General features: G+C 42.2%; 1 protein-coding gene across 2 annotated transcripts in view; it reads left to right on the top strand.

Moving 5' to 3' along the window:
• Nucleotides 1–27,526, top strand: part of Arhgef28 (Rho guanine nucleotide exchange factor 28) — a 281,915-nt gene extending 254,389 nt beyond the window's left edge. For both annotated transcript variants that reach the window (XM_060385610.1, XM_021639568.2), the window contains one exon: nucleotides 26,373–27,526. In XM_060385610.1, coding sequence (XP_060241593.1) covers nucleotides 26,373–26,536 — 164 coding nt within the window. In that variant the 3' untranslated portion in view covers nucleotides 26,537–27,526. The remainder of the gene's footprint in view (nucleotides 1–26,372) is intronic.
• The last annotated feature ends 331 nt before the right edge of the window (nucleotides 27,527–27,857 follow it).

Genomic DNA, 27,857 nt, shown 5'->3' with positions numbered 1-27,857 from the left:
CTAGGTAGCTAAAGATGACCTTGAACTTTCTATCCTCCTGCCTCCACCTCCCAAGTCCTGGGATTACAGGCATGTGCCACCATATGTTTGGTTTCTGGTGCCCAGGACTGAACCCAGGGCTTTGCTCACACTAAGGAAGCACTCTAGGGGCTAGGCTACAAGAGTAACTTCATTGTTTTGGTTCCAAAGGAATTCTTCTTTCATTACATATTAGAACTTGGTGCCCAGCAAAACATATTCAAACTGAAGGGCACTGTATTTAGAATATCTCATCTTGGTAATGTGTTGTTGATGATATTTTTTTTTCTTTTTGTTTGAACAAACATAGATAGATGCATCACGCTTTTCAATGACAGACTTTCTAAGCCTATCTGTTTTGAAATTTAAAAAAGAAAACTATGCTGTAGATCTAAGTAAAAGACTTCAAACAGTTGAGACTCTGGTAATTTCCAGTGTTTAAAATCTGCTGTAGAATTCAGACCTTGGCATCTTAACGTGTGTAGTCTGAATGGGAGGAAGCAGCACCAGAGAACTTCGGGCCATTTTCCATAAAACTGAAATTGGCCTTAGGCTCCATCAACTTCAGTGACAAAGGTGCATTTTGAAGAGATGGTGGTTTGAGTTTTCAAGGGCTGCCGAGTACCTCAGACTTGGTGGCTTCCAAGGTCCCAGTTACTCACAGGCTTGGTTTCTGTGGCAATCTCTCGCTGATTGATTGTGTTGAAAAGGACCTCCAGTCTGTGCCTGTCCAAATTCTAATCAGCTTTCCTGAGAAGGGCATCAGTTATATTATAGCACAGCCGAAACCAATAACTGCCTTTAACATACCCTTTAATGGCCATGTACCCAAATATACCAGGGTTAAACCCTTAACAGGGAATAAAATGAGGGCTTTCTTCCCTACAAAAGGTTTAGATGCCACAGAAGTCTTACTTTTTTTTTTCAACCTACTGAAGTTAAACTATATTTTTTCTCCTGTGTTTTTTTTTGTTGTTGTTGTGGTTGTGGTTGTTGTTGTTTTGTTTTGTCTTTGTTTTTTGTTTGTTTGGTTTCTTTTCTTTTTTTTTTTTTTGACTTGGCTAGGGCAGTAAATTGAACTTTATTAAATAAATTATATGACATTAAATTGTGACAAATTGGTCTATCTGTCTTTATAGACATAGACAGGCTTATATTATCAAGCCTGCATCAATACATAGGAACTAAGGCAGCAAATCTCAACTCTGTGGGCTTATTTCCTGTATACTTCAATTAAGGGCAGAAATATTTCATTTCTTGCTACAGCCTAAATAAGAAATTTAAGCTTGGCTTGCCAGCCTGGGCCTTCATTAAATGGCTTTGGGAATTTTGAGCTTCCTTTGTGATTTGTGAGTATTAGATGTCTGAGGTTTGGATTGTTTAAATGAAACAACAATGAAGCCATTAAACATTCATTATAGCATCAAATTATTATCCAGATATATATCTATAGGAGTTTGAAGAAGTCAAAATTCTGAAGCCAGCATGCAGTTCTGTCCTCTACTGAAACCTGCCACGGCAGGTGATGCTGCAGAAGCCACAGCAGTGCTTGTTTTTAGTAGCCTACGTCATAACGGAAACATAACGAAGCGAGCTCAGAGGCTTAGTTTTGCTGATGATTGACTTTGGCCTTTTGCAGATTTTGTACCAGGAAAAGGAAAGGTGGTATTTGGTGGTAGAGGCTGGTGAGCTTCCAGCTCTTAGGGCAGCTTCCTGATGGCATATTCTCTGGGGGCAGGTTGGCTACAGGAGGCACCTGGGCCTGGGCCATCCTGCCTTAGCACATGGAGCCCAGTTCACAGCAGGAGAGTGTAGCAAGTAGGTGGACTGGAGGCAGCAGGGAGCCAGCCTCATGGCTGCTGTTCATTTCTGTCTCGTTCCCCCCCTCCCCGCCCTCCAGTTTCAACTTGGGTTGGACAAGCTGCTCCAGTAAGAGTCAGTGAGTGTAATGGTTGCAGAGGTCCGGCATGGTCTTCAGTCATCCTTAGCTCTAACAATGAAAGCAAAATGAAACAAAAACACAGGCATGTGTGTACATGTGTGGTCTCTGAGTCATATATTTGACATTTCTAGAATGGTCAAAGTGATTAACAGTTGGGTTTGGAAGCAGAGTTGTCTATGACCACTTATGTATTAAATATCTCTGAAAGATAAAGTGCACTTCTACTAATCTCAGCGACTGGTAGGGCTGTGAACCATCCCCAGCTAAGGAAGAATTGCCCTTCCTGGTAATACAACCACAGAGAGTATGTAAAAAACGCAATGAGCTGTGTCCCCATCTAAAGCTACTGATCAGGTGGCTTCAGGAGAGATGGCTCAGTGCTTGACAGCCTGCATTACTCTCGTGTAGGATGGAAGTTCAGTTCCTACGCCCATGCCTGGCAGTTCACAGCCTCTTGGAACTCCAGCTCTGGGAGGATCCAGCGCCCTCTTCTGGACTTTGTGTCTACCTGCACTCACATGTGTACATACCCTGTGAGTCAACCCTCCCCAACACAAAACTAAAAATAAAACCACTCAGGTAGCTACAGTTTACCTACTCCAGATACTGGTTTCCAAACTACCCCCACCTTCTCGTTGAGTTGAAGAATGAGGAAGATTAAACTCCTTTAGCCCGGGAATGTTTATCCAAATCAGTTCACCTTTGAGTCAGCCAGTTCACCTGGATGAGTTAACAATGTAAAATCATATGGTACCTTGTGCTATTCAAATTACATTTGAATTTATGGTATCATTTACTATCTCGTAAGATCATAGTCACTCTGTTTCTTAAACAAGGCAGCTCTATCAGTTCTAGTGACAAGATGAATTCATAAATCTATAGTTAAATGTATATGATAGAGTCTGAGGTTTGTGGATTAAAATTTGAAGATAGTCTCAACCCCCTAAATTCCCATTTCTCCAATCCTGTCATGGTGTTGACTGGACCATTACTTAACTAATGAAAACGAAGCTATCTGGATGGGATGTGTTGAGAGAAGGATGGTTACCATAGCTGCCATTTCTCACAAGGTTGGTACCCTCATGTCAGCGTTTCTTGCTGTGTGCAATAAATACAGATTTCTCCACCAAGAAAAGTTTTCCTTGGATGGTTTTGCCATGGTCAGCCTGGCCTGATGTGTCATTTCCCCACTGACCTGCAGCTTGTTTAAAGACTTCAGACCCTGACTCTGATGCCTGCTGTTAGAGGTGGCATCCTGCTGCTGTGTGATCTCAAAGCCTTAGTTTATGAATCTATATAAGACATTAGAAAATGTTCAGAGAACTGCGCATGTCTGGGCATCTGAAGGACTTTCTCATCCCTTTTCCCATTATTATGGAAATAATCTGTTTGACTTGAGATTTGAAAGCAACATGCTAATAACATGAACGAGCCTCCCAGCAGGCACTGGGAAGTCATCAGCTTAAAATAGGATTAAGGAAATGGTATAAATTGTTTTTTAAAAACCTGAAGATATAAACATGTTAAAGAGACAGCTTCCAGACCAGTCTTTCAAGAGGCACTTTGAAAATATTCTTACTAATGATTTCAGGATTTCGTGTAATATATTTTCATCATAGTTACCCCCAACTTTTCACCCACACCCAAGTTCATGTCCTAGGGGACAAGTTCATTCTCCCAGGGAAGCCCCAAAGCACAATGTTTTGTTTATTTCTGTTTCTCTCTAGAGTAGAACAAATTCCAACAACTGTCCACATTTCTAGACCCAAATGTGAACACCAAAATGTAGGACATTCTGACAATAAGAATGAACATTTAGTTTTGGCTGCAAGGCTGCCCTATAGATTACCCAAGCCTCAATGGGTACATCCCCAGAACAAACTTCTAATCAGACTTTGATTTCCTGAATGGGCTGTATTGCTGAAAAGAGAAAGCCAGACATAGGAACAGAAGGAGAGATGGATATAAACCATTTCTTAAGTTTAAAAGCGTTGAACTTCATCTCTTTGAGACTGACTCCCTTGAAATGGTTTGTCCCTGTCAGTTCCCAGCAAACTGACATAAACCAAGCTCCAGATCCATCAGGAAGCAGCTCTTATTCATACTTTTAACTTTAACTGTCTACTCCCCTAGAAGGTAAACATCACACGGATGGAAAACTCCATGAGTCTGTTTCTTAGTTACACTTTCACAGGCACCACACACAGTAGTTAGTGTCTGGCAAATATTTATGAAGTGAATTGAGGCCCAAACCCTTCCTGCTCTTCTTCCTCCTTTCTCCTTCTCTCTCTTTCCTCCTCCTCTTCCCTCCTCTTCCTTTCAAATAAGGTAACTACATTCAACTATACGTTCCTGGATTTATGTTTTAATCCTTTTTTTTTTTTTAACTAACTACAGTACTGTGTATCAGTTTGATGTAAGAATTTCTATAAAACCTGGGTATGGTGGCACACACATATAATCCCAGCACTTGGGGAAGCAGAGGCAGGCAAATCTCTGTGAGTTCAAGGCCGGCCTGGTCTATAAAGTGAATATAGGACAGCCAGGGCTACACAGAGAAACCTTGTCTCGAGAAACCAAAACCAACAACAACAAAAGGAATTTCTATACAAAACATCATTTGTCATTAGTGATTTTTTTTTCATTTAGGACATTGTATCATGTAACTGCTGCACTGTCATGTATAGCAAATGAAAGCAAGTTCAAATGTGTTTTCCATGAAGCACTTTACGTTAGCTGAGTCTGCTGGAGTCCATCCACCGATGTCATTTGAGTGAAGACACATGAACAATCACCATGATGTAACTGCTCTGTCAAAGACACTTAGTCGGCTTATCTGGTCACTGGGACATTTGTTAAACATAAAATATGAACACCGACATATTAAGTGTGAGCGGCTAGCTGAGCATCAGGGAAACACTTTTGTAAGCTCTTTTTCTTCTGCTAAATCCTATTTAACAGTCCAGTGTCTCTCCCCAGGCAAAACAATTAGGGTTTGTTTAGCTAAGTACACCCCTGGAGTGCGAACCAACTTCCCTGGCATGACCTTCTGCTAGTCAGCTTAAAATGTTGCCTGAAATATTACACACTTATTATAGCTGTCTGCAGAGTGAGTGTGCTGTCATCTTTAGAAGTATATCCCCTTGTTTTGCCAGAATGAAACACATTTCACATTCTTATCCCTCTGCTTCTTAGACGCAGCCTGCTAGGGAGGAAAAATGACTGATCAGACCTTGGGCCAGACGATAAATAAGTTTGTGCAGATGTTAATTTGTCATGCTGACTCACTAATGAGCCTCCTTGGATAATGGGTCAGATATCATATATATATATATGTATATATATATATATGTATATATATATATATGTATATACATACATACACACACATATGGAATTAATTCAATTTAATTTGATACATTAATGTTTGGTTGGAAGATATACCTAGAAAAAAACTGTAAGTGCCCAAGCTTTCATAATAGAACACTGAACCTTTCTTTGAACAATTATACAATAAATCTGTTCAAATTCTAAGCACTGTTTTTTTTCCATTTTTTGTATGTGCACGTGTGCTCATACAGTGTGCATGCCTGTGTGCATACATGTGTGCACACGCTCAGGGTGCAGAGCTTGAAGTCAGGTGTCTTCCTCTGTTACTCTTCACTCTGTTGTCTTTTAATGAGGCTGACGCTCACTGTCTCAGCTAGACTGGCTTGCCAGCAAGCTCTAGACATTCTCCTGTCTTTCCCTGAGACCCACAGCACCGGGACACCACTACACCTCGCTTTTTATGTGGGTCTTGAAGACCTGAATTCATGTCCTCATGTTTGAGTAGTGAGCACTGTATCCACTGATCCTTAGCCCCCAAATATAAGTATTCATTTCTCCCCACAGCTCTCTGCCCAGTTTTCCTTCCTAAAACATAGTGTGCTGGAGGCTGGTATTGAGTACAGGCCCCAGGGTCACGCAGCAGAAACCCTAGAGGCTCTGCTTCCCTGGTGGTGTGGCTGCCTTCTCTTCTCCTGACTGGTGCTCTAAGGCTTTGGAAGAAGCATTATAAGAAGCCGAGCACTGGCAGAGCTTTAATTTTCTTTAATGACTTGCTTCCTACCAGTGATCTTGGCACCCTGCGCAGCGATTTGCCATCAATTAATCACACAGAATGGTGTAATGCTGCAGTAAGGGAATTGCCCTTTGTGGGTCTCATAAATCTACCAGAAACAAACAACAGGAATTGAATGCTTAAGACTCTTCATGTAAAGGGCCAAGTAAGGAGGCAGTTTTAGGCTATTTTCTGATAAGTCCGAGGAAGCCTGAGTAATTACTTATGGATTCTGAATTCTGAAGTTCCGGCATCTCCGAAATGATTTGACTAAGTCCTTATTATGAGAGGCCATATCTTACACACTAGGAATTCTTCTTTCTTCTGGAAAACTGAAAGGAGAGAGTATGGTTTTGTGTCTTCTGAATTCAGGTCAGTTGTGCTCAACTGCAGGAGACCATATCTTAGGGATTCTTGGTGGGGATGACTAGGAAGGGATGCATGTGTCCTCCCTGGGAATCGGTGACATTTGCAGATGGCAGGATGTGAGTGGTGTGATGCGAGGAAGTCAGGGAGCTTTCATAATGCACAGCTTTGCCAGAAGCGCCTGGGATCTGTGTTTGGAATCTTAAGCCTGTCTTCTTGTCACTTTAGATGTATGCTTATAGTTAACTGCTTAGCTATGACAGGTTTCTCCTCCTAATTTTAGCATAGTAAATATGAATGTATTTAATATTAAAATTCCATGAGCCTAAACCCTGAGGCGTATATACACTGTGTCTTTATAAATGTTCTTATGGCTCTGTCTTTAGAATATTCTTGCAATGAGAATATGCCAGCCTGGCATCTAGGCCATATGATTCAAACTGAACCCCCTTTATGGAACCTAAAGGTTTTCAAAGTGGTTTTATTTCCAATGAGTGGGTGGGGTGTCTGGCTTGGAATGGATTTATTCCTACCAAAAACTCATGTTCGTTTGTCCAGGTTGGCATGATCATTACAAAGGGAGCTCATCCTCTATTTTCAGACTCTTGATGCTCCTGTTCAAGTGGAATCCTAAAATACATGCAGTTTTTGTTTTAGGTATGCAAACTACTTGTCATCAACCTGTAGCCTGGAGGGGAGGGGAGAAAGCATGGTGATCATTTTATCCAAATGTGATGGTCTGTTAGTGAGCATGTGACGATGGGGTCACATCGTGCATAGGGCTCCAGTATGAGAGAGTGAACTGGCCTATTGATGTCCTCTGGGCTCTGTGCCTTGAAACCGTGGCCACCATGAGAGTGTGGTCACCCTGGAAGAGTGTTTAGCTTTTTTGTAGAATACTCCACTCAGCTACCTACACAGTTATGTTTGTGTATTTGCTATTTTTTTTTAATTTATTTTATTATTTACTTATGTGTATAGGTATGTATGGGGGTTAGGTTTATGTCAACTTGACAGACGGTAGAGTCATTGGGAAGAGAGACTCGTAAATGAGAAAATGCTTCCATAAAATTGGTCTGTGAGTAATCCTGGAGTATACTTTCTTGATCAGTAGTAAATGTGGGCGGGGCCCTCCCTGGACTGGGCGGCCCTCCCTGGACTGGGGGTCCTGTGTGCTACAGAAAGCAAGCCACACAAGCCAGGGGAAGCAGCGTCCTTCTGTGGTTCCTGCGTCAGCTCCTGCTTGTGGTTCTGGCCCTGTTTGAGTTTCTGTCCTGCCTCCCTTTGATGATGGACTGTGGTATAGAAGTATAAGCAAGATACACCCTTTCCTTCCAAACTTGCTTATGGCATAGTGTTTCACCACAGTATAACCCTAGCTAATAGCTAAGACAGTTTTTTTGTTTGTTTGCTTGTTTTTGTTTTTTTTGTTTGTGTGTGTGTGTGTGTGTGTGTGTGTGTGTGTGTGTGTACTGCCCAGAGAGTCACCTAGTGTGGATACTAGGAACTGAACTCCTCTGAAAGAGCTGTAAACACTGTTCCTTATTGAGCCATCTCCATAGCTTGGTTTTGTGTTTTTAAACTTACATGATGCTCAGTCTGAGATAAAGCACTGTAAAAACTCAGAAAGACTTTTGTGTGTTCCTCTGTTCTGAGCTAGCTTTCAGTCAGTTACTTTAAGGCACAAGAAAGAAAAGTCTGAAATTGTCATTGTCTGAGCTGGGAACAAAGGCTGCTGGGAAACTCACCTTAAAAGTACCGCTTTGGGTGGAAAAGATGGCCCAGGGGTAGAAGTGTTTATTTTGCCAGCTCGGCGACCTGAGCTCAGTCCAAGGGACACACGTAAAGACGGGAGGAGAGAAAAACCTATGCAAATGTCCTCTGGCCTCCACTCATGTTCTGTGACATGCGCCTCCCTCCTGACTTCAGGTATACACACATGCACGATAGTAACAACAATGAAACAAATAACGGATGTCTAAGTAGCCAACTTATAGAAGTTATCCCATTGTGGTAGTTTCTATGATTCTTGGTAAGATATAGAAGGATTATCTTTTTCAAATGCTCCTGCCAGTGAATTAAAATATTTCCTCTTTATATGTGTCAGATGACAGATGTAGACATTTGGATAAGGAGATAGGATAGATAGATTTGCCAGATTCAGTCTTTTCCCACACTTAAAAAAAATTCAGTAACTGTCTCATTCCCCTCCTGATAGGAGGAGACCATGCTGAGATTCTTGTTTTCATAAACCAAGGTGTGCTCACCATAAAAATATCTGTTTCATCAGACAAACAGACTACTTCTGGAACGGTTCTTTTCAAGATTTTTAGTGAGCTCGTTAGTCAACCTGATGATGTAAATGGTTCAGGAGAATTCCAGAAGTGGTTCACAGAGGGTTTGATTAAAGGGCTGCAACATTGCTAGCCCAAACAATAACAGCAACAAAAACAAACCGCAGGGTTGAAACTTACTAAAGAGTCTGTCATTTGGGGCCAGGATGTTGACGAACTTATTCAGACTTCACATGTCTATAGGAGTAGAGCAGGCAGTGTGATTTTTCTCTACCATCTAGAGATGAGAGAAAAATGAAGGGTGCTGCCAATGTCTGCAATCAGGTTTGAGCAAGAATAAACCAAACCCCCTTTTCAATGTAGTGAGACTTATGTGTGTTTATTAGTTTCTTACTGGTTTGCAAGGATGAGTGGATGAAGAAGAGAAAGCTAAAAGTACTTGATTTGTGATGGGCAGTGGAGGTGGCCGATTGTCACAGCGATTAAGTCAGAGGGCCTGGGACCTATGGCTGGGTTCGGATTCCAACTCAGTCACTTATCTATGAGATTTTAAATGGGTGTTTAAAATTATTTGGTGTGTCTCAGATTTCTCACGCTTCTGATAATATCTTCGTTGTGGGTGGTAGAAGGATTACATAAGGCAATACATGTAGATTCTTAGGATTTAGTAAACATCACTGGCACTGTGATTTCTGTGGAGAGAGGCCTGAGGTCTCTCTTAGGAGGTGCATTTGGTTACTGGAGCCATTGGCCTGCTTCCACAGTGCTCTCTGGTGATGGGAAATGCCTTTCTTATGCCCCATTTGGGGTGACGCCACTACATCTTTACTAATGTTCCACAGCTCGACTGCCTGGTTGTTATTAGGTATTATGTGATTTTCTCTTTAAGTTCCCATGACAATATTGGGAAATGCTGGTGAGGGGATGACAGGATAGTTTTTTTCACTTCTGTTGTGTCCACGTGCCCTGACTTTCCCGCAGGGCCACTCTCCAAACCCATCTTCCTCCACAGGATAGCTTTTTTTTTTTTTTTTTTTTTTTGACGTCCTTTGGAAAATACTGATGTCACTGGATGTTGAAATCAGCTCCTTGCATGTGGCACTCCCTTCACATACAGTTTCCCACCTCCCTTGGGAACAGCTGAAATCTAGATGATACATCTCAGTGTGATTTACCACAGGAGTTGTGTTATGAGACCCAAACCAGGCACAATGAGCGTCAGGTTGTACTTTATTTGCAACACTCCCGTGCACGCACGCACCCTATGTAGGCACACCCCCTAACACGCACCTCCCACACACATGCATACTCCTGGCCCACACTGTGGTGCAGTCAAGGGTTGGGGTTCCATCCTCTTAGGGTTCGCCTGAGTCTCATGGTCTCATTCATGGCCTGTGTGTGGAAGCTGCTCACCCTGAGATAGCACAGGGGGTTATGCTTGCCCTGGAAGCATGATCCAGCTTCTTGTCGTGCAGCCTCACAAAACTTTAGCCTTCTTTACCTGATGGCCCAGTCATGGTATTTTGGTTCATTTCAGTGGCAGGCTGTGGCTTATCCGTGTCCTCTGTCATAACTATCCCCTCTACCTTGTACTTGGACCTCATCACCCTCATCCTCTTTCAGAATTGCTCTGGGCCATTTTCTTTCCAGACACCCTCAGCTAAGGTGAGGAGTCTTTCTTGTGTGCAGGCAAACAGAAATGTTGATTCTCTTCCACAAAGTCCCCTTTGTGCTCTCTCTAGGCACTGAGGTGCTTTATACAGCATATCAATATGTCAAGGTATAAATTACATTCTTAGCCATTAAATTGGCTATCCAAACAGTTTTATAGAAGGAATAGCAAGGTACAAAACTTTTCTATCAACCCAGGGAGTCCATGTAGGTTCTTTTTCAATCAAGCCTTAGACTGGCTGTGCCCACACCTACGTGTCCCACCACCACAGGCTAATTCTGCCTTTCTAGAATGTAATGGAATCCGTCAGCCCATACCTTGTGTGTGTGTGCCTGGCTTGTTTTCACCATTCCTGTTATTTTTGAGATGTATTCATGTTGCTGCATGGGCCCGTGACAGGTTCCTTTGTTCTACAGAGTAATCTGTTGATGATTATACCTGGCCTGCCTCTAGTCTTTAGATATTTTGTGACTCATGTGTTTCTATCTCTTGAATAAATGCCTAGGAGTAGAATTACTGCTGGGATAGGTGTCTGTTTAATATAAAGGAACCATGGAGTGGTTTTGAAAGTAGGTGTAGCACTGTTAGGTCCCTTGAGTACTGAGAGCAGGTCTAGTTCTTTGGTTCCTAATGCTGCCCATCCCAGTGAAGGGCTCACAGTAGGGACTCAGTGTTTATGGAAAGATGAATGGCTGGAATGCTCAAGTCGCTCTCCATTCTGAAATACCCTCTTGCCAAACACAAATGTTTTGTCTGTTAAGCAGGGCGTGGACTTCTCTGACTAATGCAGGTGCATGAAGGTCAGGCAAGGAATGGGGGAACACAGCTTCCTTCCCCTCCTGCTCTTGAGTGAGCCTCTTGTGTCAGGACGATGTGGGAAGGGAAGCCAGCAATGCAGGTTGACGTAGAACCACAAAGGGGACCTGATCACCAGAGGCCGCCCAGCTTTACAAAGCCTTCCGAAGTTAACTTACCCATCTCCCATTGCAGACCCATGTTTCCAGTCCCCGTCCTCTTATTCCCCCCATATTTCATCCAAATTACCTTTGCTCCCGGACATCTAGCATTTCCCCCTTAGGATGGCTATACACTTCACTGGAATGACCTTCCAAGAAAGGCTGTCGACATCTTGGTGAACTTTTGAGGTTCAGGTCAGATGCCTCCCTCTCCCCCAAAAACCTGTCCAGGCTGCCACATCTGGAAGCTAATTTTTTTTTTTTCTCGAGAGTTTGCTGTGCATCAGACACTACTGTTTGGGCACTTGGCAGGGTTCCCCACTTACTGAACTCACCCATTTTCTTACCTTGCTATTCTCCTAGGTGACAGGCAGCTCCATGGCCACAAGCTTGAAGGCCCCTCTACAGCATAGCAGCTGGGACTGCCGTCAGTAAGCGAGTTCCTGAGGCTGCTGAGCATGGCTCCTGCTCTTGCATCCTTTACTCTTAAGGAGTTAAATTGTCAGGCCAGTTGGGTGTCTGTTTCTTGAGTAGAACTGTAAGAGAAACAGATCTATGTCAAAAGAGGAAGTTACTATACAACCTTGAATGTGTGTCTCCTAAGTAAGCAAAGGATGCTAAGCTGGCTTTCTTTCAGCTCTGGTCTTGGACCACAGGTCAGGAAAAGCAAACAGCAGCAGGTAGATAGCTCCATTTTTCATCTGTGCTCATTTACAAGGCAATCTTAAGTCAGTTCTTTTTGAGAGAAATGTTTTCAAAGAGATAATCATTTGTTCATATTCTCTCTTTGTTCTCACTTATATGAACATTTTATTCTTTAACTTACAGCAGTTCTGCTTCTGTCCCCCAAGTGTTGGAATTACAGATATACCCCACAACACCTGGATTGTTTTTGATTGCTGTTTCAATAAATTAAAAATCTTAATTTTCCCTCTTCCCTATACACTTCTTACTTTTGTAATTATGTAATTCCTACAGTATTTTAATTTCAATGTTAAAAAAATGTAGTGCTTTTTACTATGATAAGTTTTGGAGAGAGACAAGGTCTGAGATCTTGATCAATCCACTCACGTTTTCTGTATATTACATTGTGCTTTTTAAATTATAATCTTTTTGAGTAACATAAACCCAAACTGTAATTAGAAATGATATTTCAGGATTTGGCTTCTTAGCAAATGTCATTTCAAACAAATGAGAATTAGAAAGGTAATGTTTCTCATTAAAAACTATAAAACAAAACTATATTGCACAAAAAAAAATACCAACTTAAAAAAAAAAGAATGGGCCTGCAAACTCTTCAACATCCATCATTTTGTAGTTAATCAAGATGGTGAAAACACACCCCTCATTCATAGGCATTGAAAAAGAAAGAATTGAATTCCATTTTTTAAATTCTGGTAATAGCATAATTATGAAGAAACAGGTAGAACTAATTAGCTTGGGTGTGTTTGGTTAAATTGCTTGCCTTCTTCTGGATCAAAGCAAAATACCAAGTCTGGTATGCTGGGGAGCTTAAGCAGCTGCTTTCCGCTCTGCCGAACCAGTAAACAGTAAACGCAACATTAAAATTCCGAGGTCGATTTCCTGCCTTATTCAGCTGGCAGAGAAATGCTTCTTTTTCTCCCAGCAAAATGGGAGGCATAACTCTTTCAGTGTGGATAGCACCAAGCTGCTGGCAGTTTCCAGAATGCTGGGTTGTGCTCAGAAGCTCCTGGTCCCCGGAGCTGTGGGGCGAGCTGGTACTTTGACGATGCCGCCTGTAGCTACGTGTTGCTTCCTTGGGCATTTCTAGAGTTATCCTTCCCTCTGCCTGGTTCTGCCAGGATTTGATTGTTTTGTTTTACAAGTGAACACACTCCTTGTCTACCTGGATAGGTCCTGAGCAGTTTCAAACATACACGGAATTAACAGGAGGGTAGTAACTACTCACGTGCCATCTACCACCTTTGCAAAATTCTGCCTGTCATGCTTCATTCGGACTCTTGCCTCCATTAATTCTGTATTTAAAGTAAACTGTGAAAATTCCCATAAGTGTATATTTAGCCATGAACATTTCAATAAATATCTCTACTAGATGAGGTACTCTTTTTTAAAAAAATAAATTTTATTTTATTTGCCTAATGATTATTTGTACGTATGATTGTTACAAATAAAATATAATAGAATTATCTTCAATTTATATCAAATACTTTAAATATGTATTAAATATGTTTAATGTAGATGGTGGCTTTAAGGCACACTTCCATCCTTAAGAATAACTTCTGAGAGTCAAATATAAGCACCAGTTTACAAAATCCGATCTCAGTAATAGCATTGCTTCCTATTGCCTAAACAATTAAACTATGGCGTCACGGGGCTCTATGTTTTAGGTACTTGGGCACACAGTCCTTGAAGCAAATGTTTTTAAAACCATCACCACACCTAAAGAAAAAACTTGACAGGAATTCCATCTCTGCATGTGACAGCTGCATGTTTAAATTTCCAGCCGTTTCATAAATATCATATGTGTGTGCATCCTCCCAGTTATTAAAAATAAACTACCGAAATAAACTTCCCATTCCAACAGCAGCCCCGCACCGTGTCGTTTGATGTGTTCATTACTGTAGAAGGTTTAGTCATGAAAATCGCAAATTGGGGGCGGGGGGTGAGGGAGCTGGTGGTCACACAGGGAGTGCCTGGCACTGGCCATGATGGCTTCAGGTCACTGTGTTCTTTTCTTTTCACGGAATGGTGGCTTACTGATAAAGCTCTGTGATCTGTCACTCTCCTCTTCACTTCTTCTTCCCTGACTTTGGCAAAGGTCATTTCTGTAAGATGTTTTCACTCTTTGCCCTAGGAGTGGATATGTATCCGTATCCCATAGGTCAATCATATTTTCTGTTTTATTTTCGTAAGCAAACATCTAAGCACAGTTTCCGTAGTCAGGATTCCTTGCAATGACGTGTATGTGTGACCATTTATGTACAGATCTTTTTATAGCTTGCTTTTTCTCTTCAATGTGTGCATTTTTATGTGTGTGTGATGCATGCTGTTCCAACTTATGAACAAGGTAGTCATTACCTTATTAATGAGGGAAGTAGCATGATTCCCACACTTTTCCATGGCAGACTATGCCCAGTAAACATTCAGTCTGAACCCTTGCACACGAATGAGAGTTAATTTAGAGTACAGACACCAGAGTGGGAAGGGTGCTCAATGTTGCTGGTCTGGTTTCTTCCTACAGTTGCACTGTATGCCGTTGCCATCAGGTCTGCCATGCTCCGTGCAGACTTCCGGTCCTCCTCAGGGCTTAGCGTCACTAGGATGCCTCGGGTCTGCTGGCATGACGTGTATGACAATGGCGAGTCGTTGTTCCCATCCATTCTGTCTGATCACTAGTAAGATACAGTGTCATTGCATGGTCAGTGGCTTTCCGTGTTCCACCTTCTGTGAATTCTGTATTCATGCTGTTGCTTTTTAACTCCTGGGTTCTAGAATTTCAAAAGCTCCACTCTTAGCAACTCTTTTCACATTGGCTCACTATATTTTTGTGTGCAGAGAAGCAGATTTCAAAGAAAATCTTTTTCTATTTGTATGTGGACACTTTTAAGATTAGAAAGGGACCATTCTCTTCCTCCCTTCCTTCTTCCCTCTTTTCTTTTCTTTCACTCTTTTTATCTGTCTGTCTGTCTGTCTTAAATGTTGCTCGCTGGCTCCTCTGTCCTTTTGCTCCAGCATGGACTTGTGCTCTGTCCAGCCCTGTGCTTGTCCCTTCGTAGCTTATGCTCCTGCGTGGAAACCTGTGTGCTCAGCACCCAGCTTCCTTCCCTTGAGTATATTTCTTCATAGGAGCATGAACTGGCATATGTGTGTATGTGTGGGTGATTGTGTGTACATGTGAGTATGTTTTTGTATTTGTGAGTGTGTGAATGAGTGTGTATGTATGAGTGTGTGTATGAGTGTGTGTGTGAGTGTGTATGTGAGAGAGTGTGTGTGTGTGTGTGTGTGTGTGTGTGAGTGTGTGTGCATGTGGGCACATGTGCACATACATAGACATGTGCTGGTTGCAGGGCTGTTTGAGGAAGAGATGAATTCCTAAGAAAAGATGTAATGAAAATAAATTTTCCGATAAATTGAAATACTTTATTTTACTTATTTTTGCCACTGTGACATTTAGTTTTTTACAGTTTACCCGGGCTCACAACTGCTTGAATTTTGAAGGATTAGTTCTTCTGCTTTCTCTGATTCCTGCTGAGATGTCTGACCTGCTAGGCTCCTGAACCTTCCTCTGTGACCTGCTTCACTCTGGAGACTTTTAGAACCATCTTCCGTCCTTGCTTGTGTAAATTTTATGATATCTGTATGATCATCTGTTAAAATAATTTTATGAGTTATTCATTGGGCCCTTTTCCCTGAAAGACATAGCTCCTTCTGTCTGGGAAATAATCTTTTTCTTTTCATCTTCTTTTTAAAAAATAACTGGAAATGCTTCTTGGCAGAAGTTGGATTTCTCCAATTCTCTTTTTACTGGTTTTAATCCTCCATTTTCTATTTTTTTATCTCTTTAAATCTTAACTTTCCTATTATTATACTAACTTTAAAAAACATTTTTGTGTATGTGCGTGTGTGCATGCGTATGTGTGTGTATACGCAGATCTGTATGTGTGCCATAGCATGTGTGTGGAGGTCAGAGGACAATATCAGGTGTTGGGCCTCACCTCCTACCCTGTCTGACACAGGATCTCTCTCATTGTCAGCCTTGTGCACAGCAAGCTCGCTAGTCTGCAAGCTTTCAGAGACCATTCTGCCTTCGCCTCCCTCAGCTCCATAAGAGCAGAGGAACTGTGGCACACGTGCACAGCTGTGTCTGGCTTTCACATGGGCTCTAGGGATCTGAGCTCAGCTTGTCAGGTCTGTGCACACTTTACTCACTGAACCATCTCCCTAACCCTCATTATTTTTTTTTCAATTCTGCTATTATTATCTTAATTTCTGAGGACTATTCCTCAATTTTCTCACTGTTACTGTTTAGCAGACTTTAGTTGTATGATTGGAATGCTTCTTTGGTATGTCTTTGAGGATGGTAACCGTGATTTTTGGATGTTTTCTTCAGCTTTTTATGTTCCTTTGTTAAAATGGTCCCTGGCTCTGTCAGCATGGTAGCTGCCATTTTGGATTATGGCAGTTGAACTGATTGAGAAACCTGTGCATGGAGAGCTGTGTCTGGCATGGATAAGAACTCACTATTTTACGCTGATTTTGTTATTTAATGGTTTTCCACAAGCCTGGCTATTTACATTCATATTTCACCTTGAGCAAACTAAGCAGAAAGTTGAACCTTTTCCAGCTAAAATAATGAAAACTATAAAAAGTTAGTTTTGTAAGAACCTGCAAAGTTTTTAGTTAAAGCATTTTGTCCCTGCTTCTGTTTTGATTGGTTTTTAGAAGCAGCCCAAATATTATATTAGGAAAACAAAGCTCCCACTGACATCTGTAAACTACTGAAGTTTGATATGTGTCAGTATAAGTTAAAGAAAATTCAAGTTGTTCTTCATAGTAATTTTTTTCCATTTTTTTGTTTTGTTTTCTGACTTTTTTTTTTTTTCATGGACAGAAAAGCTTGATAGCCCAGGATTGCTAATAATTTACAGCCCGTTTTATGTGTGTGACAACCTGTAATTTGAGTAGAACTATGGGTGTGTGCTTTGCTGGGGAGCATTGTCCAATGTGTGGTGAGGGAAGTGGAGGGCATGCTGAGGTCCTAGCAAGGCGTTGTGGTGGCCCTCTAAGATCAGGCGATGCTAGTGACTTAATGGGAGAAAGCCCGCAGAGAAATGGTATGTTTCCTGTGTACACTGATGAGTGTTAGCCGCTGGGTCAGAGCCCCACCTGCAGGCCTTGCCCTGGCCTTTCTTACACTGTGATTCTGCCAAGATGTCCAGACTAACTGCATTTTCATTTTTAAGTTGTTCTTTCTCGATTTATACTCTCTAGTTGCTCTTAAATGATCAACTCTTTGTTCTGAGAACCAACCTTATCATCAGTGCCATCATCTTGAATCACATCTTAGAATCACATTCTTTCTCCCATGTATCAAGACTCCTTTACAGTGACCACTGGGTTGCAAACGCAGCTTTATTTCTGTGTCTGTCTTTATGTCTCTGTCCAGTAGCTCAACACAAACACATACACGAGGGCTCCTCACTTATTGTCATTGCCTTTTAGTTTTAAAGGAACCCTATAAAGTAAAGGGCTTCATGATAGCATTTTCATATCTATGTCGTCATACTTCCCTCTTCCTCTTCTCTCCTCCCCACTTTGCCCACCTCCTCACTCTATCTCTCGCTAACCTTCTTCTCCCAGTAAAAGAAAAAATCCAAGTTGGTGTTTTCCTGGAAAGTCTGATCAAGGTAGTTGCAGATTGTGAACTAGATATTTCACCAATGCATTCATTCATGTGACAATGTATCTATTCTTGGTATAACTGGAAATTTACTTTGATATTGTCAGACCAGGTGAGCTACTTTTATTCCCGTGTCTTAAGCATGTTAGTTTCAAATGAACTCAACCCAAAAGAGGAAAGAATAGAAACCCTAATTTCAGAAAAAGCTCCCCAATTGATGAATTGGGTGGTCAGACCCAGAAGGATATCAATCAAGATGCTTTCTGAATTAGAGTTCACCTAAGAGATGCTATTGGATTTCTAGGCAAGAACAGAGACCATTTTGGAATCAGTATCAGTTTTTATAGGGAAATATAAATGCAAATTTACCTTATACATTTTATGGGCGATTTTGTACATCATTCTAAAGTACGTGGAAATGCATGCATGAACTTGCCAATGCCTTGTCATCCTGTTACACTAAAATTGATGTGAGCATGCTTGTATGGAGACGAGGCTCCTAGGTCACCACACCGCAGTGTCCCATTTATGTCAGACATATAGAAGCTACACTGTTGGGACAACAGAGGACCTTTTATAATATTATGATCCAAATATATGAGAAGCTATTGACTTTTAAACATAGTCATGGCAATTTTCAAGCATAGAGAAGAGCCATTTGACAGATCCCCCCTACCCACAGCCAGCATTAACTGTTACCAACCCACAGCTCTTGTCTCTGGTCTACTTCCCTTTCTCTCTCATGTTGAGTTATCTTAAACATATCCAGGACAGCCTACCATTTCATTGGAAAAACATCTCATTATTGTTTTCTGAAAGAACCCTGTTTTTCATCTCTATAGTGTCGTTATTACACCTAAAGCAATATTAACAACTGTTGCTTAGAATCAAGCTGTCAGAGTGTGATTGACAGTGATTGTGTTATAAATTCCCTTGTTGCTTGTTTTGTGAAAATAGAGTCTCGTATATTGCCTTTAGTTGGCATATTTCTTAAGACTATTTTAACTCTAAAGTTCTCTTACCTCTCTCTCTTTTAATGCACACTTTTCATAATCAAAAATTTTTTGAAAAGGCCAGTTTGAATTTTTCTGGGGAAAAAAACTCCCCTTCCAGAGCTTGCAGACTGTCCCCATGGTACCATTTCACATACTCTGCAGCTGTGGTTCCTTTGGCTGAACAGAGACTTTTGATGAAATGCAGGCTTCTGTCTGACATGAAGGCATCTCCACGGATGGCCCTGTGAGTTTCCTTTTCATCCCATCGTGGATGAAGAGTGATGGATGTGGAGACTGAGCCCTTGGTCCAGCTGCCAGCCTGATCTAGGTAGCTGTTGAGGACTTCCCCGATAGCTTTTCTCTTCCTAGTTTCAGCAGCCACCAGTGAGTCTGTCCTTGCTCTGCTGTAGCTCTGAGCTTCTGGATTTAGAAGACCTTGCCTACCTCCAGCCTTTCACCCTGGGTTTATTATGGCATCTTGCTCGTTCGTTTTCTCTGCACAGTCTATGATGGATTTATAATTTTTAATGGATTTATAGTTCTCTATCACCCTGGCCTGCATTTGTTTCATGGAACAAAATACTGTCAGGGACACTGTAGGACGAGTTCCCCCGAGGCATTGGTGACACTGGCAGCTGAGCCTATTCAGTCCTAAGGAACTTGCCAGTTCTCTGGCTTGGCTTAACCTGGCGTTTTAACAATTTGACCCCTGTTTTCTATTTATCATAACACCTGATGACGTCTTATCTAGAGACACACCCTTGGAGATGTGGCGAGGAATACTCCTGTGCCACTTGACGAAGTCAAGGTCATGGCCAGTAATTGGTGATAACCTTCTTTGGAGAAAGACAAGTGTAAGAGCAAAGTCAGGCTTAGACAGCAGATTGCTGTGCTGTGCCGTGCTGTGCCAGGCTGTGCCAGGCTGTGCCAGGCTGTGCCCTGCCTTCTGTGAGCACAGTTTCATCTACCTGGCTCTGTTTCTCCCACTCCTCCGTTGCTTCTCGGCATTGACTGCATCTCTGATGTCTACCATTTCAAGTGCATTAAATGCTGCCGAAGCCCAATCTCAGTCACAATGTGAAGAACAGTTGTCACACAATTCACTTTTTTCAACATTTCGATGTGCACATACCATATGCATTCTCTCTCTCTCTCATTAATTTCAGCCGCAGTATCGGGACACAAGGAATGGGGTCGGGGGGAGGAGTCATACGCTAGTTTAGAATTTTTGGAGTTTCAGCTTCCAGCTCTAGATGGCTTTTCACATCAGAAGCTCACATCCTGTTCTGTGGCTCACTACGGATAATCAAATTGAGCAAAATTAGGGGCAAAGACCAGTTTTCCTTTGCTCTGAAGATACCTCAAGCTCTGTACAATAAATGTTTTCCATTAGACATAAAATGTTGTGCATTAATGCTTCTGAGAAAAAATAACGATTGCCAGTAATGCCATCAGGAAATGATTTTTTAAATGTTTCAGGGTGTAAGTATGAATCAGTGACTAAATGGGAATACAAATTATTTTGTAGAATTGGAACATTAATAGTAAAATCATTTCTTGGAGAAGTTATTCCAGGAGAGTGTGAATTTTGAGTTTGGGGACAGGCACAAGGGGCATAGTAGTAGTGAGACATACAAGGCAGAAAGCTTGATTAAAATAAACAAGAGCAGAGCCAAGGCTCAGAAGACGTGGAGTTCTGTTCTGTGGGATAAGAGGCGAGCAGGGTTGAACAGCGCGTCATCAGCGATTTCAATACTAGACTAAACACTGCTTTGTGCAGCCCTCAGCTTCTGGGTCCTTGGCCATCAGTGGACTGTTGGGTTCAGTTCAGACCTTGGCACTGACACCTATGATGAAAGTTACAGTGTTTTTAATGTCAAATAAAACTTTCATTTTGATGTCATGATTTCAAGTGCTTTTTCCTGCCGGATGTGGCAGCACATACCTGTAATCTCAGCATTTGAGATTACAGGTAGAGACAAGTAGATCACAAGTTCAAGACCAGCCTGGACTACATAGTGAGATTTTATACACACACACATGAAAATAAACATGTAAATAAATAACATGTTTTATGTTTTAAAAATTCAGAAAAATGCAAAAAAAAAAAAGTTAACTAAGCGTTTTCAAATTAGAGACGAGCCTCAGTCTTGTCAGAAGCCTGTTCTTTGTGGCAAGTGACTCCTCTATTTGCTGGCCACAGAGCAGAGATCAGGTGTGGATTACAGCCATGGACACTACTTGTCAGATTACCAGCCCTTTAGGTGATAATGTGTGGGCTCTGTGCAAACATGCCTTATTAAGAGAGCTGAAGGCGGACAAGTGGAACAGTGGTGACTACCTCATAAACATTAATTTAATCTAACTTCAAGTAACAGATTCGATTGCATTACACATACCTTTGCTTCGTTTCACCTCCAAATGTTGTTTGTAAAATCACCGAACCCAAACAGAAACGTCGGAGGATTTCACGATTTCAGCTCCAGCCTTCATGACTTGCCCAGGGCGACTTTCACCTCATAGCCCAGATGTGATTTATTTCAGTTTATGGGTCACTTTGTTCGTCTTAACTGTAACACGACTATGTTTTCCAAACCATTTAGAGGCTGTTCGTGAAGACAGCTAACTATCAAGTTGGTTCAAAATAACAATAATCATGGTGAGACAATGGAGGGCCAAATGTCACCAGTGTTTGTTAGAACGTCCAGCATCGGGGAACAGAGGGAAGTGAAAACAAATGCAGTGTCACTGGAGGATCATCTTGGGGTATGAGTGCCACACACATACGTATCTCTTAGCACCAGGGTGGTTTTTTGTGCTAGCCAGATTGTAAAATTCTCTGACTTTTTAAGCTGCATTAGGAGGCTAGCCTGGACCCTCAGTGGCTCTCATAAGGTGGCTACAGAGATTCCTTTGGGAAGTTAAATTTTCAGTGTGACCAGTAGCTCAGTTATATAGCAGAAAAGGACGCAGACCAAGGTTCTGCTTTTCCACTTGCTGAATTCAGCCAGACTTTGGGATTTTTAAATATGTTTCAGCTTATTTACCCCTATTTTAGGCTTAATAATCTATACCCTATTTCCAGAGTTGTGGTGAGTTTTAAATTATTTATGTCAAAGGGATAGTGTTGCACTTTGAAATTGTGTTTCATTAGAATAGTGCCTGCGTTTCAGTTCACGAAATTCTGATTCCATTAATATTTCTTTGCTTATTAAAAATGAGGAAGTTTTACTTTTCTCTTCATCAGTTATCAGGTGTTTTGATCACAAATGAAATTGAATAATTCATTTTAGCTCTCCAAGAATTCTGCTTTCTGAACTGGCAAGGTTCCATTTGAAAAAAAAATGTGCTTTCAGTTTCAGGTTCTTTGTGAGGATCATATTCTTTGGGGTAAAAATATGGAAAAGGTGGCTGGTTTTCAGAAATACTCAATTTCTCTGCTAGAGCTCACCTGGGATAGAAATAGAGCAATAAAGCCAGAAATCACAGCGTGGCTTCTATTTCAAAGTCAGACTGGCTGACCTTGCCTACACAGTTCAGGTAGAAATTAAGAAGGAACATGGACAAGGAAATTGAGTTCCCTTCCAGTGACACACCACCACACAGCATCCATCTGGGACTGCAGTATGGGCCAGTCACCTTAGGGCCCGAGGTCCTGGCAGACATAGTGTTCTCTTATGTTTTCATCTTTATTCCAAAATGTTCTGGTTAAAGCCCTACTCCCCGCTGTAAGTGTGCACATCTGTCCTGCAGTCATTCCTGGGGCTCTGTCTTCTGGAACCACAGCCAATCATTTAAAGATAGGAGGTTTTTGTTTTTGTTTTTATTTTTTGTTTGTTTGCTTTTTCTCATATGCACTTTTTTGGCTTGCTTTTTGGTTTTCTCTTGAAGCTGTTAATGGGACACCCCAGATTTCTAGGCTCCTGGGCATTTTGGACTCTGCTTCATCCCAGAAAAAGGAATCTTCATGAATTACAGGAGTGTGCCCAGAGCTTTTATATTTCAGCAATCAGCTCCAAACCACTGCTTCCAATGGATGATTTTTTTTTTTCATTCTCAGTGTAGTGGTTTCTGTCCTGGCTGCCACCCCTCCCCCCATTGGCAAGAAGGTAGATGTGCTGCAGCACTGGGGACCTGCTTAGCCTGCCAATATTTGCTAGACAAAAGTGTTGAGATTTTTTTCCTTTGAAGTTGTTTTGTATGAACATCAGCTGTTCCAACAGCTGGGGAGGGAATTAAAATCATTTGAGCAACATCGTGTCCACAGACAGGCACGGCCTGTCTCTTAAAGTGGTAAAATAGGATGGGGAAGCATTGTGGGTTGATTTGTAGATTTGACCTGTTAGTGAAATCACTGCTTGGAATATTGTGTTTGTCTGATTGTGTGAGGGAGGTTTCTAAGTCTGTAATTATTCTGTTGGCTTAGGGAGGCTCAGTACATCTTTTGCTTTGCTATCTTTTAGGAGGATGAGTGGAGAGAGAAAATATTAAACATGTAGGATCTTGTAACCTAAAAAATCTGGGCAAGTCGCTTCCATCCCTGTAAATGTAGTTTTTATATCCTCAGAAGAGGGGATAAGATGAGAGCTGTACACAAACTTTATGCATACATGGCTTGGGCTGAGCCCAGAGCATTTCTATGTAAATACCTCTGGGCCTAGGCTTGGAAGTGTCTAGCCTCTGTACAATCTAATCTTCTGTAAGCATGGACCTTGAAGGCTTCAGTTTCCAGCCTCCATCTGCTAAGCTAGGCCTAGAATGCTTTCAGTCTCCAAAACTTACTCCTGAATAAGCTCACCCTTTCTAATCCTTTCTGAACCCTGGCTGGCTGGTTCAAGTCAGCTGTTCTGGCTCAAAATTCCTCTACAAACTGACTGATTCAAACTGGCTTCCCTCTACTTCTCACTGAATTGTTCTGCCTGGAAAAACTGTGTCTGAACTCCATGAACTCAACTGCACGAAACTCAACTGCACCTAACTGTACTGTACCCCAGAACTCTACTGCACTGTCTCCGTGAACCCCTTCTCTCGCTCTGGGCTGCTCTTTAGTAGCTTCTCTTTCCTGTCCTTGCGAGAGTTGGACGTATCCTGTCTCAGTCATTCTTTCAAATCTTTTTCTGGCTTGTCACTTTGTCTGTCCCTCAATTAGATATCGTTTTGGGGGATTAAAGATGTGTAAGAAATTCTAGCCAGAGAGATTAAAGGTTTTTTGAGTCTATATTTCAGCCAGAGGGATAAAGGTGTGTATTCCAACCAGAAGGATTAAAGGTGTGAACTGAAGGTGTGTCTGTATTCCACAGACACAGACCTAGGTCTTTGAATGTGATCCCTTTCCAGAGCAGCCATGTTTCTGGATTAAAATTCCTCTACAAACCTACTGAGAAGTGAGATTGTGAGACTGGACCTGAGGAGGAAGGTGTCTTTATGGAGCCACAGTTCTCTAGTTGAAGTCTGGGATATGTTCTAGCTTTGTGTTGCTGGTTAAAAAGTTGAACTAGCTTGAGGCTTGGTTTCCCAGGTTGTAAGCTGTGGGCTACATTTTGAGTTGCAAAGAGATAGTGAATATGAACGACGTGGCATAGCTTTCAAGAAGCTGGCGAGAAGGTACTGACTGGTATGATGGCTCTTGTTCAGAGGCTTCTTCAGCAGCCTTTAGATAATACATTCCTTGTGTTTGAGATGTAAAGTCATGTTGCCCCAATGTAAGACATTTGGGGGGGTAGCTCAGTTGGTAGAGTGCTTGCCTAGCATGTACCTATAACACCATGTATTGATCTTCAGCACCACCTAAACTGACCATGATGGCACATATCTGTAATTCCACAGCTCAGAAAGTAGAGCCAGGAGAACTGAAGTTCAAGGTCATCCTTGGCTATCCTAGGATATGAGGGACTCTGTCTCCAGGAGAAAAAGAAAAGAAGAAGAAGAAGAAGAAGAAGAAGAAGAAGAAGAAGAAGAAGAAGAAGAAGAAGAAGAAGAAGAAAGAAGAAGAAGAAGTTAGGCCTGGCCTGTGCCTTTGAGCAAGCTGAAGCATGCAGCCTTTGCTCCTCATCCTCAGGGTCCTTCTCTGCTTCAGGATTCATAGGCTCTGACCACTGCTTCTCCTTGCTGCTTCTCCATTGCCACTTCCTACTACCCTGGCTACTGCTTTGTTTCCCAACCTCCTGTTGGGGGCAAAAATAGACCTGCGGGGTAGCAAAAGCATGGAGCCCTGTGGGGACATCCTGCCCTTCATCTTTTATAAAGACTCACCCCCTGCACTCCCTAGCAGCCCAAGATTCCTGTCTGGAGGGAAAGGGTAGAAGCATGTCTGTCATTAGAATGGAGGCAGGTATGTCTGTCTAAATAATGGTGGCTTAGGATAAAATGTGGCAAAGATGATAACGGTTTCTTTCTGATGAATGAAGAGCAATAGGTGGACAGGGATGACCCCCCCTCCCCATGCAGCTCTTGTCTGCCTCTGAGTTTACCTGTAATTTTCCTATATTGCCACACCTCGGGGGAGGTTGGTTATTGGAAGAAATGCCATCGAAGTGATTTGTAGTAAGTATGTTTCTTCCTTCAAATCATAGCAACCCTTCATGTCCCCCTTTAAAGCACAATATAGAAGCTTTTATCAGAAAAGGGGAGACAGTGCCGCTGTTGCTAGGCAACCAAAAAAAAAAAAGCTGCAAGCCCAGTTACAGTCACTATCGGCAAGATTTTCTCAGAAACCTAGCTGCTCTTGCAAAACCCTTTGTGAAGCATTAATGGACATTCATACTGGGTGGAGAGATGGACTTTGTCTTTCCTCAGCTCCCTAATATCCACCCCTTGCCCACCTAGTCAAGCCCCACATAAATGAGGCTTGAGGTGATGGGTTGGGTTTTGTTTCTTTGTTTTGCTTTGTCCAAAGACAGGGTTTTCTGTGTAGCCTGGCTGTCCTGGAACTCTCTCTGTAGACCAGGCTGGCCTCAAACTCAGAAATCCCGCTGCCTCTGTCTCCCAGGTGCTGGGACTAAAGGTGTGAGCCACCGCATAGCCCGAGTCTAATTCTTGACTTCAGTATTCTGAAGGAAGATGCTGTGCAGATGAAGAGGTGGTTGGTGACACATAGAAGGCTAAGGCCTGAGTCCATTTAAGAAAATCAATGGGGCCAGGTGTGGTGGCTCGGGCCTTTAAATTCCAGCACTGGGGAGGCAGAGGCAGGGGGATATCTGAGAGGTTGAGGCCAGCCTGGTCTACAAAGCGAGTTTCAGGACAACCAGGGCTACACTGAGAAAGCCTATCTCAAAAAACAAAACAAAACAAAAAACCACAACCAAAAACAAACAAAAAGAGAAAATCAATAGGAATCCCTTTCTCTTTGTCTGGTGGCAGTGATGTAACAGCTGTGAATATGGCTAGTCTTTATACACTTGATGCTTCCTTAAGAGTGTTCCTTGAAGATAATTCTACTCGAAGGAGGTGTTTGTACCCACAATTGAATAGTGATGACATCACTAGATAGCCACTGTAGCTAGCCACTGTGTTCCTCTCTGCCTGGGCTTGGGCATTTTCTCTCTGACCATGAGGCCACTCTGTTTCCTGACTCTGAGGCCAAGTGTCATGTGCCTGTGGGTCCCAGGTGGAGTCTCCTGTAACCTGTGATGTATTTCTGTTGCAGATTTGGACTCCTTCCAGAGTGAATCCCTAGATCCCCAGGACTCAAATCAACATGGCCCTCAGCCACCGACACTCATATCAGAAGCAAAACTTACTCTCCCGTTGGTGGCCAGACGCGGTGGGGGTGCCGGAGATGGAGCTGAAGAAAGCATTGTTTACCTCTGATTGTGTGGTCATTTTATTTTCCAAGAAAACAAACAAAACCACTGGCACTTTGTGGCCCAGTCCTTGTGTGTGATTCTCTATGCCCAAATTGCTTTAAGGAGAATATTTAATATTTCATGCATGTTCAATCTTTAGCATGAGTCTAATAATTAAATTATTTCTAAAAACCAGCTCTGTGTGTATCATCTTTAACTTATCCACTTTTAAGTCTCTAGAGGAGAAACTTAACCTGAGCAAGCCGAAGGATATGAAAAAGTTGTTTTGACTTTCAAGTCCGTTATTTCCGTATAGCATTTTGTACCCGTTCATCTGGAGTGTGAAATGCATTTACAGATAATGAAGCCACTTTGATCTACAGAATGATCTTCGCTGGGGTGAACTGCCACGGTCACAGCAGTTGCTTATGGAGATGGCCTCCATTTCCCCGAAGAAGGCAGAGGAAGGTATGGGGAAGGCCATTTCCCACTTTGTTCTTATGTGTGAATGTCAGGGGCTTCAGAGTCCGGATGCCGTCACTCTCTTGAGACCTTTCTAAGAGCCTGTTCTGACCGGGCAGGAGATGCAGGGAGTCGGAACACACTCGGCACCTGAGACGCTAGATTCGTGGCTCACTTTCTTGTCTCTTCAGTGGCATCTTTCTGCCCAGCTTAGTGTGCAGCAACTCACGACTCACGACTCACGACTCACGTTTGCTGTAACTGGTGCAACCCCAGGAGAGAGCCCTCACTGTGGCCTGCTGGCCAGGGGTGAGTGCCAAGGACTACCATTCACCGCAAGGAACTCGGTCTGCAGGTCTTAAGGACAAAGTGGCTAGCTCTTGGTGAAGCTTGCTGCCTGCGTGGACTCTTCTACAGAGGGAAAAGGGGCACTTCTTGATTTCAGAGCACTGTGGATCTCTGTGAGAAAACAAACCAGGAAATGTTCCATCTTGTTCTTTGGAAATATTTGTATTTGCTCTGGTCACTGTCAATAAATATCTTTTACCTCGTTTTACTCTATAAATTTAATATTAAACATAGGACCATAGCAAAACTCCCATTTCATGCACACAAATCAGTCCTAATGGAAAGTGTAAAGGAAGGGGGGGGGTGGAATCATTAAATTCTCCCAGAATTGCAGCAAGGACAAGGGAAGACACGATGGGAGGGAAGGGAAGTTACTTGGATTCCAACTTATTTTTCCTGAAGTTATAAATTGTCCGTACTTTATGTTTTTCCAAGTCAGGTCTTAAGGTTTTAAAGAATCTCTTTTTGGGGGAGAGGTTCTCTTTTTTAGCTCTTGTTGCACCTATGCTTTTCTTAAAGTGCATTAAAAAGTCTGA

Source organism: Meriones unguiculatus, chromosome 6 (assembly GCF_030254825.1).
Source record: "Meriones unguiculatus strain TT.TT164.6M chromosome 6, Bangor_MerUng_6.1, whole genome shotgun sequence".
Classification (NCBI taxonomy): Eukaryota; Metazoa; Chordata; class Mammalia; order Rodentia; family Muridae; genus Meriones; species Meriones unguiculatus.
The sequence above is the reverse complement of the archived record's forward strand: the minus strand, read 5'-3'. Positions and strand labels throughout refer to the sequence as shown.